Source organism: Clinocottus analis, unplaced genomic scaffold (assembly GCF_023055335.1).
Source record: "Clinocottus analis isolate CAN_PGR_092001 unplaced genomic scaffold, fCliAna1.0.p SCAF_1, whole genome shotgun sequence".
NCBI classification, from domain to species: Eukaryota; Metazoa; Chordata; class Actinopteri; order Perciformes; family Cottidae; genus Clinocottus; species Clinocottus analis.
Window position 1 is genome coordinate 9,358,433 of NW_027175820.1, and position 14,768 is coordinate 9,373,200.

At 39.5% G+C, this 14,768-nt stretch overlaps 1 protein-coding gene across 4 annotated transcripts in view; it reads left to right on the top strand.

Moving 5' to 3' along the window:
- The window catches only part of LOC137787243 (protein diaphanous homolog 3-like), a 155,362-nt gene that overhangs the window by 20,718 nt on the left and 119,876 nt on the right, over window positions 1–14,768 (top strand). For all 4 annotated transcript variants that reach the window (XM_068579607.1, XM_068579599.1, XM_068579581.1 and 1 more), the window contains 4 exons: window positions 5,225–5,299; window positions 5,486–5,555; window positions 9,976–10,112; window positions 11,758–11,863. In XM_068579607.1, coding sequence (XP_068435708.1) covers window positions 5,225–5,299; window positions 5,486–5,555; window positions 9,976–10,112; window positions 11,758–11,863 — 388 coding nt within the window. The remainder of the gene's footprint in view (window positions 1–5,224; window positions 5,300–5,485; window positions 5,556–9,975; window positions 10,113–11,757; window positions 11,864–14,768) is intronic.

Consider the following 14,768-nt stretch of genomic DNA (forward strand, 5'->3'; position numbering starts at 1 on the left):
TAATTTCCTAGTGGGAGTATATTAGCCAATGAGAGAGACGAGACAAAGCAGCCGGTGGTGTTTCCAAGCAACGGTCTGCTGTTTATTTTCCTCACTTACAACAAGTATTACTACGGCAAGTTGTAGCGCCACGGCAGCCTCCGTTTGGTTTACATCCGCATCCCCATGAGATCATGTGGGACAGAACCCATGAGATAGTGATTTGCTCCCTCTGCCACAATAACCTTAATAAGATCCGCCATTATTTCTCAAATCCTGTGTGTGTTTAGTGTGTGTTCTGTGTGTTGTATTCTGTCTGTATGTCGCTAAATGACCAAAGACAATGGCGATGTTACCCGGTAGTAGTCAGACATAAAACTGGTGACGCCGTTGCTCCAGCAAAGTGTTTTCAGATGATTTTTACACATTCCGGCTCCGAACACTGAGGACATTCAGGCAGAGAATGTGATTAAAGTTTGTCATTTGGGATGTGGGAGGGGTGCCAGATGTTGAGAACTAATGAAACCCAAGGGCTGCCAGAGCATGCTAAATTTGCAAACAGAATTTTAAATACTAATTACTTTAGAGTCTAGACAGACAGCATGTCAACTGCAAAGCACTTGTGATTAAATGAATATTACTATTGTCTTAAAAAGGTGTTATCATCAACTTGGATTTGACAATTATATATATTTTTTTAAACTTCTGTATTATGTAAATTGCAGCCGTATTTGTTTTTAGCTTTAGATTAGTGTATGGACACATGATGCTTGCAGTTTAATCATAATAATACACCAATGAGAAATACACAGTTAACAGAGAGATGACTAATTACAATGTTAAACACACCAGCCCCGATGTCATGAGGGCCTTCATTGGTCGCTATCAGCTGGACCATTTTCGAAAACAAGCTTAACTTCTGCCATATTGGTTGTGGTTTGACGTGTAGGTGGATGAAGGCCATAATGCCTGAATGATCAACAGTCTGCAAGACAGACAAAGAATCAGTGTGTCAGTGGCCCCCACGGCACTGCTCAAGAAATGTATTATTTTCACATGCCCGCAAAAGTATTCTACATGTTGTGGCGAAAAGTGTAGTCACAGACGGCTGTGATATAAAACTGAACTAACTGAACCAACTGCAGTACAGACAAATGATATTCCAGACATCTGCGGCTTCATCTTTTTCTTTTTTGTCATCTTATCTGTTCAAATTCAAATTGCACAAAGCAATCCAGTTTTTTTTCTCTCTCTCCAAATAGCGTCTCTGTCTTTTTAGTCACCCCCTTGTTAGAATAAATTTGTTTGGCTTCAACACCGGACAAAACCGACCAGGGGCTCGGTGCTTGGATTCAATGTGAGCCAGCTAATCGAGCTGTTCATTGTCTGCATAAAAGTACCAGGTTACGTGAGTTGACACAAAGTACAAGATCAATAGAATTGCCAAGTGTCTGTCTGCACAGCGGTATCTGTCTTATCCCCACTCGACTTCCTGACCTTCAGCTATGACACAAAGACACATTCCTTGGATACATTATTGCCTCAGCCTGATTGTTCTCGCTCTTGAAGATGAGACTTTTCTCCAGGTGTTGTGGACAGCTATTAAATTGCCCCATTCTGGGCTCTGAGATATAGTAAATTTGCCAGGCCTCTTAGCAAAAGCCTTTTGAAAGCCTTTTGAAAACACTCATATGTTTCAAGGCAGATGTCTTCCAAATTTGTTGCAGCAGACCTTGACAGTACAAGCTTGTTGGTTTCCTATGCAATAATTCCTGCTATAGATCAACTGGTTATTTTCCTTTGCTCTCTGCCTCAGCTACTGATGATGAAAAGCTAGCATGCAGTGGCCACTGAGTTATGCATTTCAATGAAGCTTGTGTCAAGACCCTCACAGTGCCTACTCTATAACCAGAATGGCCAGGGCCACGGCCCAGCGAGAAGTGATTTATATATTTTTCTCAATCACGAGAGCCTCAATCCACAGCTACCTTGGCGGCAGCCGTCCCCGTCTTCATCAGAATGGTGGTGACAGTTTTTTTTCAGCCTCCCGTATTTTCTTGACCCTGTCACATACATAGTCAGACACCTCGATGATGCAGTGGCCTGCTCTGCTTCCTCGCTGCAGAAGGCAGTTTAGCATAAGGTTGTCATAACAGCTGAGGTCGGGGAGAATTGAAGCCGTGGTGAGTTTTTTAAATAGTCCAAACCATTCACTATTATTATTATATGTGCCTAAATCAAATTAATTGTTGCTATTCGTTTGTGCACTGATTGCCCTCGACTAAATTAAAACCCATTACATCCTAGTAAGCTCCACATGAATGCTCGACTACATCATGAGCACAACATGTTTCCCCCTTGATGGTGTTGCACATTCCCACATCCAACTCACAGGGAACAGTTTGGACACAAAGTCTAAATCTGACTCCCTGTATGAGGTTGTTTGTGTGAAAATGTTTGATCAAGATGGTCTTGTCTTTTGTTGTTCTTCTCGGCAAAGATTAAGCAAACTGAAATTGTAAGTACTGTGCATACTGAGCGCTGATGTCTCGAGAGATAAGTTCAGTGATCATTTGGGGATCTGACAATACGGCTGATCTCCCAACTCTAATGTGCACAAGAAGGCTTCACGTGTGACGCCCTCGACTGTGGGGCACTGTACACTTTGTAATTGTTTTACAACAGTACACTGGATCTGTAGAAACCACCTCACCAGTTACTGTCGCTGTTCTTATGAAGTTACAGAATTTAAAACGGCAAAGTTGGCAAGCTGAATTGGATTACACCAGCTTGAATTACCTGCTGCAGTGCCAGTTGGGTCCAATGGTCTTTCTTTTTTTTTTCAGTCGAAATGAATTAACTTTCCCTAACGCCATTTGCAGTCAAATTTGCTGTGGTACCTCTTTGAATCAGCTACCCTCCTCATATATTGAGTCACTGAATCCCCAAAAACCCACAGACACAGAGAGTAATCATCGCTAGTACAGTGTTTCCTTGTTTATTGGTGGAAAATGAATGGAAATCAGCCACCACCTGTGTTCATTCAAGGTGTAAACAACATGTGATGTGAAACAAAATAAGCATCTACATACAACTTCGTACTCCTTTTTAAAGACATGAAATTTAGATAACTGTTTACCATTTGGTGTTGTCACCTCGAGAATTTCTGTAGATTTGATGCTGGGAGGCATGCAGCTTGTTGATTAGGACTGTACAAACACTGAATGCTAATGTTCAGAGAGGTTATTCGGTTTCAATCAAGGGGGAGGTGCAGTCGCTCCCAATCTCACTTATGTTGTCTTTGTCTCTATATTTTGCATACCCTGAAGGGTTTTGCCTAAACAATTTATTTGTTCCTGTTTATGCTCCTTATTTGAATCAAAGTGAAAACCTCTCTGTTCTTTTGAAGTTGCTGTTGTATCTTTTGGGTGAAAACCTTGGATCTCCACCATTTTGATTTCACAGTGATGAGAAATAGTAACACTTTAATTTTTTTAATTTTTTTTTAATCTTGATTGCCATTCTGTTTTGATAGGATCCATTAATTTATTAACGGAAAAAGCTTGTTTCTTTAGTGATGCTACGTGCCACTATTGCACGCACACGACTGCACACTTGTTCCTTCATCTGTTTGCAGTACAGAACCGGGAAGACTAAAGGAAATGTTTGGTTTACGTAATGGGATGCCCTATTTTTCTGAGTTATAAACTTCTAACAGTTCTCTCACAACATGGGGCTCCAGAGAGATCTTAGTAGCCAAGGCCAGAGTTCATTACAACATCCGAACAATTGATTACATTGTTCAGTGAGAAGCTTAAAGGCTTAACTCCGAAATTTAAAACAACTCTAACCTGTAGTTGCTAAAATACATTTTGCTGCTTCCACAGCTGTGTATGACCTTGTTTCTGTTTATCTACTCGTGTCAGTTTCTCCAAAATTTGGGCATGCTGACCTTTTCCTGTCGTTAATACACGGACTGTGCGTAAGAACCTCATGCAAGCCCGCTCAGTCCCGTGAGCCCTCTTGCGTGCGTCGCCCAAAATTTCTTACTATCCGACAAAGCTACGCGAGCCGTTTGCAGCCCGCAAGACAGTGATTAGTCTGCTAACCACATCCCTTCTGAGTCTCGTATTCCGGTTTCATAGCATAATACCGCTGTTTTTAAAAGCCATATCAGAAACACGAACAATGGATCCCGTTGAAGAACTTTTGGCTGAAGAGGTCCGCGAATATGAGCATTTATATATATATCGGTGTGCAGGTCGACTCTAAACGGTCGTTGCGCCACCTAATGTTCTGGCGTATGAAAAAGGCACGGGAACTATAAACCAAAACGAGTCCGTTGACGCAACTGCGTGGCCAGCCGCAGTTGTAGTTGCAAGAGTGTATTTCGCCCTTTGGTTATGTTCTCTGCATTGCCTTCAAACTTTCTCCCTCCCTGGAAAGAAATGTGCCCTTTTACAATTGAATTAAAGCTGTATATTATGTTTGTTCCAAGCATTAGGTAGTACTTCTTTATTCTCAAGTAGCAGTCCCTGAGAACCATCAAAGGCACCTTCTCCATAAAATGGGACCGAAATCAACTTTCACACACACAGAGCAGTCTGAAAATTCAATCCTCCGATGAACTTGCTTAACCTCCTTCAGAAAGATACATCTCACAAATGTCACTTGTGCCATATAGTATAACCTCCAGTTCCCTGCGGCCCCAAACTACTTACTCTGCATTCTGATTTTTAGTTCTAGCCATTTTTCTGCTCCAGAAGATGAACGTCACTGTATCAAGGCCTTTAGCGACATTGTGTTTCTATAAGTGTTTTTCTATCTTTGTACAAACGACACGGGATACTGTAAAATCTCCCACTCAGTATTTATCTTGGTCAAATTTATGGAATCCTTTCCAAAGATGTTTGTATCTAATCATTTGTGTAATGGACATCATTAGACCTGTAAATTCTTGAATATTGATAGACTTATCATCCTCAAAAATGTAGTATTGGGTCAGAATACACAACATGCATATATAACTATATAGCTTTAACGGTGTCTGAATGTGCTTTCCATTTGCTGTTTCCCTTTGTCTATTATATCAATGCAGAAGTTCGCTATTGCTGCTTTCTCTACAGAATTGTACTTGTATTTTTCTCCCTTAAAACTTTCCACAGTGGCAGATGAGTATGGAAGTGTTGCTGTCAGTTGTCAGTTTTACAGTGTTATGATATCGATTTGATGTTTGTTATTTCAGTTGGGTGCAGAGCTTCGGACATGAGGGTCTCGGACTGCTGCTGGACGTTTTGGAGAGGTTGCTGTTCAAGAAACAGTAAGTTTACGCCCTTACTCATGTGTATTTGTGTGAGGACTCTCACCTATCTCTTTCTTAATTCTTTGAGAGCCCTGTATCGGTTTATGACAATGTACTCATTTACAAACCCCCTGCATACAACTTGGAGTCTTCATGCTGAACTTTGGAGACCGAAAGCTCCTCATTACTCTCTTGTGTCCCCAGGCAAGAGAAGCTTGACAAAAAGAATCAACACAAAATTGTCCAGTGTCTCAAAGCCATCATGAACAATAAGGTAATGACAATAGATTTTTTATTTTTTTCAGCAGGCCCATTTGATGCTTCTTCGTTTTGGTAGAACAGTAAGTTGCCTCGTTTGTTAACCTGAAATGAACGCTTTAATTATTTACACTAGGGGTGCCATTCTTTACCACTATTTAGTTTCGTTAAAAGAAAACAAGTGTTAATTTAAACATTTTGTTTATATTTAGTAATAGTTTTTTGTGTCTGTGGGCATGATGGCCCACATTAACTTTATTTGGGAGTGCTTGCAATTTGATGAATTCACATAGGCTCATTAAAGGGGCAGCTGTGGTTGCGGGTGTTGTCCAACCAACACGTGTACTATTCCTGCTTTTATGTTCAGTTTTGTCCTTTTTACCCTTCAGGGGGAAAAAAAATCTATCTGAAATAACTTTTTGTATTTTGAGTCGAGTCTGATTTCCAAGGGTAATTTTAATCCCATCCACGTCAACATCTGGTGTTTTCACGCAATTACCAAATTAGGCACCTGGGATTTCAATTACAAAGGGTTTATGACCAGTGGAGAAGAAGAGTAGCTTAACAACAATATGGAGCCAATTGGGGGAAGTTTTACTAATGTCCTGATGCAATCTGGATGATGCTGTGTGACATATTTGCACAGATCTAAGTTTCCTGGTGTACAAAAAGTCCCCAATCTGGAGTGAGTACTTAACACAGAGAGAGTGTGTGTGACTAAGAGAGTGTAAGTGAAAGGAATGAGAAGTGAGAGAGCGAGAGAAACAACTTCATTTGCAAATTCTTTCAATGTGGTAATATACTACCCAACAAATGAATAACCATAAATCACACAACACTGTGTCTCCATTTCTGTGTTGTTTTGTTGTGGGTGTGAATATTGCATCTTAAACAAAGCAGTGTATTTGCTGCAGATCCTCAGTTGCCTTGGAAAGGCAAATAGACTTTTGGTTATAGATTTGGTGTCTAAGTTTAGATCCTGCGACTCCTTATAGGAGCTGTTGGCTGCAACGGCGTTTGGTCAGTGGACATAAATGAGCGCAAAAGCCATTGTGTTACACAAAACAGATTACCTTTAAAAAAGGAAAATAAACCAAATGGCATTTTGAAAAAAAGGAGGCCAGGGCAATAAACAAAAAATGTGACATTTTGCATCTCTCACCAACCACATTGAGATTATGTCCTTATGTGTGCTAGATAACCTTTCCTCAGTCAAGCTCCTAATTCTGGCCTGCCCCTTGAGGCACCTTTAAGTACAATGTATCAGACAGTAAGTACGGAAGTCTTTTGTTTTTATGCAAACTTTCACAGCTCCTTTTTTTAATTTATTTTTAGCAGTTAGTTTGTTCTTGCACTTTGTCTAAGTTAAGCAACAGCATGACCAACGCAATACAAAATATGATCGATATCCTGATAAAATGTTTCAACTCAAGGTCAATAGACAACTATGTTAAACTACCAACCAGGTTTGAAGGACATGTGCTTAAAAATATGTTCGATTGAAGTATCTGTATTTCACAAAGCTTCCGCTCTTTCTCCTTGTTTGCTGCTAGTCCACAGTTGCTCTAGAAAATAAAAAAAATCTTGCCACATGGAGCTAAAACCCAACAGAGACAGATATACAGGCGCTTTGGCACAAAGTGTGCTGTAAGGTCTCATGTAATCCTGCGTCTCAACAGGCGCCAGACGCCAGCATTTACCCGTAGGCCTCTCTGTCAGCCCAGACCTTTCCCTGGCTAGAGAGGCATCTTGGGATGGGATGAACCCACAATGCCAAGAAGACAGGTGTTCTCTGCCAGCTGTCAGTGCAACTTTTTTTCTTCTTCTTCTGCCTTCCTACGTCAAGTCACACAGTTGCATTGTTTCCTATTGTGGCGTACCAATGCCGTAATAATGTAATGCTAAAAGTTACCACCCTGTGAAAGTGCCCTTTGAACAACTTAACCGTATCATGAAAACCAATTATCCAATCCACATTAGGATATAGCAGTGGCGGTCGATGGTGTTGGCCATTAGGCCAGCTGTGATTGCAGCAAAAAAAAGTGTCACAGACCGAGACACTCTTACAGTCCCCTCCGCCACACGGCTCCACCACGAGCATACAAGGCGAGGGTACTGATCCGCGGAGCCGCTCCACATGTCAAGGAAAAATAAAAATAAAAAAGGAGACTCCGTGAGCAAGGCGTGCGTCACGGGCGCCACCCCTCACTTTTATTGCGCAACAGGGTTTCAGATTCCTCTTACTCGCGCGTGTGTTAGACTCCTTGGTCCGTGTTATACAGGGTACCCGCGAGGTCTTAAAAACTTTTAAAAAAGTCTTACATTTAGTATTCATAATTTAAGGCCTTAAAAAGGTATTAATTTTGTCAACAGGTCTTAAATTTCGTTCATTAAATCTTAATTTTCAACCCCTTTCTTATTTGATATGGCGCCACAACATTTGTTTATAGTTCATTGTTACAACGAATGTTAGTACACCCAAACGTCGCATCCAAAATATCAGGCAAACTGTATATGGCTCTGAACTGGCTGAGACGCTGACACCCGCTAGCTGCATTGTACAGTAGGGCTGCAACAACGAATCGATAAAAATCGATTATTTCATTATCGATTCGTTGTGTCACGCGATTATTACGCCACTCAATAAGTTGAGGAGAAGTTTAAGTATTGAACAAAACGGTTAAGTGGAGCGCAGCACGGCCTTGGAGAAGTTGCTGCCAGCTGCAATGTCATGTCTGCACTGTGCAGGGTCAGTGTGGTGGTTTTGTTGATAGATGTTCACTCCGCTCAGCTTCAGCCAATCAGCTTGTCGCTCCGCCGCTGCGAACTAAACACTCAACAAAATCACGACTGTTTGCTGTCCTGGCTCCTCGATGGTAGAACGAGCTCCCCATTGACATCAGGACAGCAGAAGGTGTCTACATCTTCCGCCGCAAACTAAAAACTCATCTCTTTCGACTACACCTTGAATAAAGACAATGGCAGCAGCACTTAGGCAGCACTTAGGTGGCTCTTAATGATAGCACTTTGTAGTTTGACTTTATTTAAGAAATTGTACTCTCTTGATTCCTGTTGTTCCTAGTTCGTACTTACGGTTGAATGCACTTATTGTAAGTCGCTTTGGATAAAAGCGTCAGCTAAATGACATGTAATGTAATGTTTTGACATGCTTGTGTCCTGACGGCCCCGCCTCCTCACGCAGAGTGAGTAGATCAGAACCAGATCCCAGCTAGCAGGCGTCACCGTGTTCAACCGGCAAACAATTACATTATAAAATATATATAACTTTGATTTATTATTATTATTATTATTTTTTTAAAATTATACTATAAAATAGCTATAACTTTGTGATTCTCTTGAGGCCAGCAGAGAAGGCCTAGCGGGCCATAACGGCCACCCAACGGGATATAGTATACAACTCTAAATTTGACTTTTATTTTTGTGATTTTGACCCACAGACCCACTTTGCACTGTGCTTACTCTCTTTATCTTCTAAATACGCTACTTTAAACTGTATGCAAGCAATGGTAATAAGAAGATCCACCAGGTTTTATGAAGTATATCAAAACTATCAAATAAAATGTTTGTGTATGCATCACATGTGTGTTTGAATAGAAAATCCTTAGTAGTATACAACTTGTTTCTCTGACTGCCTTTTAAAATGTATAAAGCACACATCAAACTGGCAAACTGAATATTAACTTTGAGTGCCCAGTAATGCTTAGTGTCAGGTTAACACAAGTACTTTGTAATTGTTTTTTAAAAGAGAGAAAAAAAACATCACTTTTTGATGCTTTCCTGGGTAAAAGAAAGGCCCAATTCATTTCAAAACAAAGGGTGAATTAAGTGCAATCCCTTTTCATTGTCCTGAACATTTCAATTCCCCCCTCCCCTCTCTCCCCTCAAAAACAAATCTCACATTTGTGAATTTATTAACCACAAGCATGAATGTACCTGTGGTCTCATTGTTCAGCAGTAATTACAGGTCTGACCTTTTCTTCATTTCTTCATTGGTGCAGTCTTTACATCCTATCCTGTGTTGACATGACAAGTACACATCCAATATTGGTTGTTTTAAAGATGGTTTTCTTACATTTTGTTCTTTTATTTTTCTTTTAACGTACAGTGAAAGTCACAACGCAGAATACTAATATAAATCTGTTTAATAATTAGCCTGCTCTTTAATCATCTGTTGGCCAAGTTCTGTGCTGTGCCAGACCTCTGAATTCAGATCCCAGTTAACCATTTATTCTGACTCATCATTCAACCTTAATTTAGAGTAAAGGTTAATATATTGACTTTGAATGAATCATGTGTTCCTAAGGTAATACAATTTCAGTGTTACTGTTTCACAGCACATTGGGTTCTTGTTGTTGCAAATGGGGAGAATCACAGCATATCCGGGTAATCATGTTTTGTATTTGTGTTTACTGCAGTATGGCTTGGATCGAATCCTGGGGGAGGAGAAGAGTCTTGCGTTACTGGCGAGAGCCATTGATCCCTCCCAGTCTGCCATGATGACTGACGTGGTGAAGCTGCTGTCAGCCATCTGCATTGTGGGCGAAGAGAACACGTATGCTCTGCCTCTATTCATTCTGTCAACATATCCATGTCTTTTGTCATTTTTGAAAAACAACATTTATGAATTTTGCAAAAGCGGGACTGGGTTGATAACTGATTTTAATTGATAATGACTAATAAATGGCAAAGGGCTTTGCGGGGGCTGCAATAGAGGAAGTGAAGCACTAAACGGCCAACAATCAGCAAAAAGCTGAACTGACACAATATCTGAGTTAGATATTTGGAATAAGTGAAAGAAAGGCAGATAGTTTGTGAGTGTCATTGTCACACTCAAAAGGCCATGTCACACAACTGGTGTCACTATATAGTACTGTACATTAGCAAAGTATTGCAAGAGTTAAGTCTGCTTTAAGAAAAGAAAATAGGTTGAGAGTGGCTGAAGTGTTATATATATATATATATATATATATATATCAATAATGAACTCAACTTCTGTTCAACTGGACATAATAGCCTTCCTTCAAAATACATACTGTACTAGATCATATATATATAATATATATATATATATATATATATATATATATATATATATATATATATATATATATATATATATATATATATATATATATATATGATCTAGTACAGTATGTATTTTGTCAGTTCTAGTACAGTATGTATTGTGTCAGTTCAGCAAAAAGCTGAACTGACACAATATCTGAGTTAGATATTTGGAATAAGTGAAAGAAAGGCAGATAGTTTGTGAGTGTCATTGTCACACTCAAAAGGCCATGTCACACAACTGGTGTCACTATATAGTACTGTACATTAGCAAAGTATTGCAAGAGTTAAGTCTGCTTTAAGAAAAGAAAATAGGTTGAGAGTGGCTGAAGTGTTATATATATATATATATATATATATATATATATCAATAATGAACTCAACTTCTGTTCAACTGGACATAATAGCCTTCCTTCAAAATACATACTGTACTAGATCATATATATATAAATATATATATATATATATATATATATATATATTTATATATATATGATCTAGTACAGTATGTATTTTGAAGGAAGGCTATTATGTCCAGTTGAACAGAAGTTGAGTTCATTATTGATATATATATATATATATATATATATATATATATATATATCAATAATGAACTCAACTTCTGTTCAACTGGACATAATAGCCTTCCTTCAAAATACATACTGTACTAGATCATATATATATAAATATATATATATATATATATATATATATATATATATATATATATATATATATATATATATATATATATATATATATATATGATCTAGTACAGTATGTATTTTGTATATATATATATATATATATATATATATATATGATCTAGTACAGTATGTATTTTGAAGGAAGGCTATTATGTCCAGTTGAACAGAAGTTGAGTTCATTATTGATCAATATGAGTTTTTATCTGTTTCGATTTTCATCACGATCCTCCTCAAGTTCTAAGTTTTGTTTCACCGTGAAGGTGGTGAAATTTCTGAGAAAAAGACCAACCACTCGTGTCAAATTGCCTATAAAAGAACCTTAGTGGAAAAGGACAGAGCTCACGGTCAAAACCCCTTTAAATGAATGTATGTCTTCCTTTTTTTTTTCTCCTGTCGTGCGCTCATGCATTTCATGTTTTCATTTAGTTTGGAAAAGGTCCTTGAAGCAATCACCACAGCAGGGGAATGGCGAGCCATGGACCGCTTCAGTCCCATTGTCCAGGGACTACGAGATCGTTCGGTTCAATTACAAGTAAGTGCAAAGTACATGTACTGTACAACTTTTGACACCTCGTTGTTTCTCTCTGATATCTCTGAAATGAAATATGGGATGGGCTGGAGGAAGTTGACTATTTTAACATATCACAATCGCTCCGTGCTGAAGGGTCTCTTAGTCACACAAGCTTTAGTCTGCAGTGTCTCCCCTAGGTTTACAGCTTCAGAGGGGGAGGGGGACCTCGACGACACAAACATGACACAAACACCAAAAGCATTACTATTTCTGTAAATAACATCATTTTGTGACTCCATCTGTGCTTTTATAAATAACAGAATAAATAACATTAACTTTCAATTTAACCAGATTGCCCCGTCAGACCACAAAAAAAGAAGAAAAAAATTGCAATCACTTAAAACATTGAAAATAAAGTTCTATCTGTGCAAAACATAAATTATATGCACTTACTACTAAATAGCTCATTTTGGAAACCTAAAAGCAAATTGCAGAACACAACAGAATGAGTGCAGATATGTGAGCGTCAGGTTGTATCAGTATTCGTGGCTCAGTGAGCTGCTTTCCTCTACACATCTTTTTAAAACGCGGTTGTCGACTTGATACGGCGCTCTCAGTTCACGCTCCATGTTGAGATGAGATCATTTTCCGGTTTTGAGGGACGGAACAGCAGAAAAGACGACTTCACAGAGACTTTGCGGAGATTGGCTTTTGGCAAAACGCCAAAAATCGCTGAGTTGCGCATGCGCAACGTAATCTGTTGACTGTGAACATTTACCCGAAAGTACAGGCATTTCTCCATGCATTTATTAATGGCTTAGTTTTATGTCCGTGTACTTTGTAATGTGTGAAGCCAGCAGCTCAATGTCGGTACAAGACACGAGCACTTTGGCTCGTTTCACTTGGAGCAGGAGAGCTGCTCTGGGTTCAGAGAGCTGCTCCGGTGTTCCTTGCAGGAGGGCTACTGTTGCCATATTCAACCTGGGAGCGTTTAAAACGCAGATATAGTCGTCTGCTTTTCACGCGACAAATTTTTCTCCGCTCTCTGCCCGCTGCTGGGTGCTCAGCGCAACGGCGTGCGCGATACAAAGAGCAGAGGAGAGGAGAAGTGTTTATGCGCGACCACGTAGAGACAGAAATGTCAAGCTGTCGTGTAGATCCCGTCAATAAAATACGGACGTTTAGTTTAATAACAGAACAAGGTGTAGACCTGTTCTATAGGAAAGAGAACCTTAAATGACGTATTGTGATCTGGCGATATAGAGAAAATTACAGGGGCGCTGGGGGTTTCTTCAGGGGGGCGCCCCGCCCCCCTACTACAATGGTAGGGGAAACACTGGTCTGATAGTCTTTTCTGTCCCAGACCTTTTTAGTTATAGTCTTGTTGTAAGACAACACTGGGTTTTCAGTCACAATGGTAACATTGAAGCACCTGTATAAAGACTATTATTGTAGTGATTAAACATACTGTACGCTCAGTGGCTAGTATTTGGTAATTGGTCTCAGATGGATTGGTTATGTTTCAATCTTGGGGAAGTGTCCTAGTTAAGGTGAATTATCTCGAACCGTTTCATCTGAGTTTCTTATTGTCAGTAATGAACATAATCTTTGTGTAATGGTGTTAGCTGCTCAATTGAGATAAAGATCTTTCAGGTACATTACGAACAACATTACCTACTGTAGAACGAGGAATTATATCATTGTGCAGTTAAAACAACAACCTCTAAGTAAAACAACAATACAACAACAATAACAAGAGTTAACAACAAACACAGAATTCTCTAATCTGCAAAAAGAAGCTTTGCCTTTCTCGTGCTCATAAGTCAATATATTGTAAACTCAGTCCCTCTCTTAATCCACGTTATGGTTTGACAAATCTTTACCTGTTCATCTACATTGTCCATCTATTCATCAGATGCACTCCCTTTACATGTAATGCTTCTCTCCGTGGACATAATTGTTCACACGTATCATCTCCCTGCTGATACATACTCTTGAGATGTCGCACATGGGCTGTTTTAAACCGGGAATGCATCGGTTTGTGTCACAATAATGTAATTCATGATTAAAGTATGTTGTCTGCATTTTTAATTGGTAGCTGAGGGATGGAAGGAGAGTGCTCATTCATCCAATACCAAACACACACACTTGGCAGATGAGCAAAAAAGTCTAAACTACGTTACCATTTGCTCCCTTGCTTGTTTCCCATAATCGTGCACTGACCAATGTTAAACTTGAATGCATGATGGTACCTTTTTTGCCCACCTGTAGCAAATATCTGTAGCATTTTCTTTCTGTTTGCCGTAACTACTTTTGACAGGTGCAAAAATGTAGGGACACACGCTAAGCGGGTGGAAGCAACAGAGAAGGAAAATAGTGAGGGAAGGATTTGATGCTTTGTTATTACTTTCCACTTCCTAATACACAGCACAGTTTCCTTTTAGCGGTATGCATTATTAAAGCGCTGGTACTGTTATCCCGACCATGATACTGTGTGGCCAAAGGCTCGCTGTCCTGGACTCCATTTATACACAGTCTCCACTGGCTGGCAGCCTTTGGCTCCGGGAAAGCATTCATTCGTACAATACGTGTAAACAGACCCTTACAGTGAAGGATGCCAGAACTCTCTCTTAAAGTCTGAGTGTCTTTACATATCTGGGAGGTCTGACAATACGGCTATGAATGACTGAAATGTTTGGTGGGCTGGAATCAAATTACAGTCTTGAAATACTCTCGTACTGTTGCATCTATATTCTTCTACTCATGGAAAATGATGGAAAGCATTGCTGTGATCTTTCTTGCTCCCCCTTTGTCTCTTGTTATTAAGTGTTTCCAGGTAGTGTCAACTCTCTGTGTATTGATTTAACTTTGAATGAATCTGTACACTGGAACCAAAGGGTATTTGGATTTTAGGCAATCCATCAAA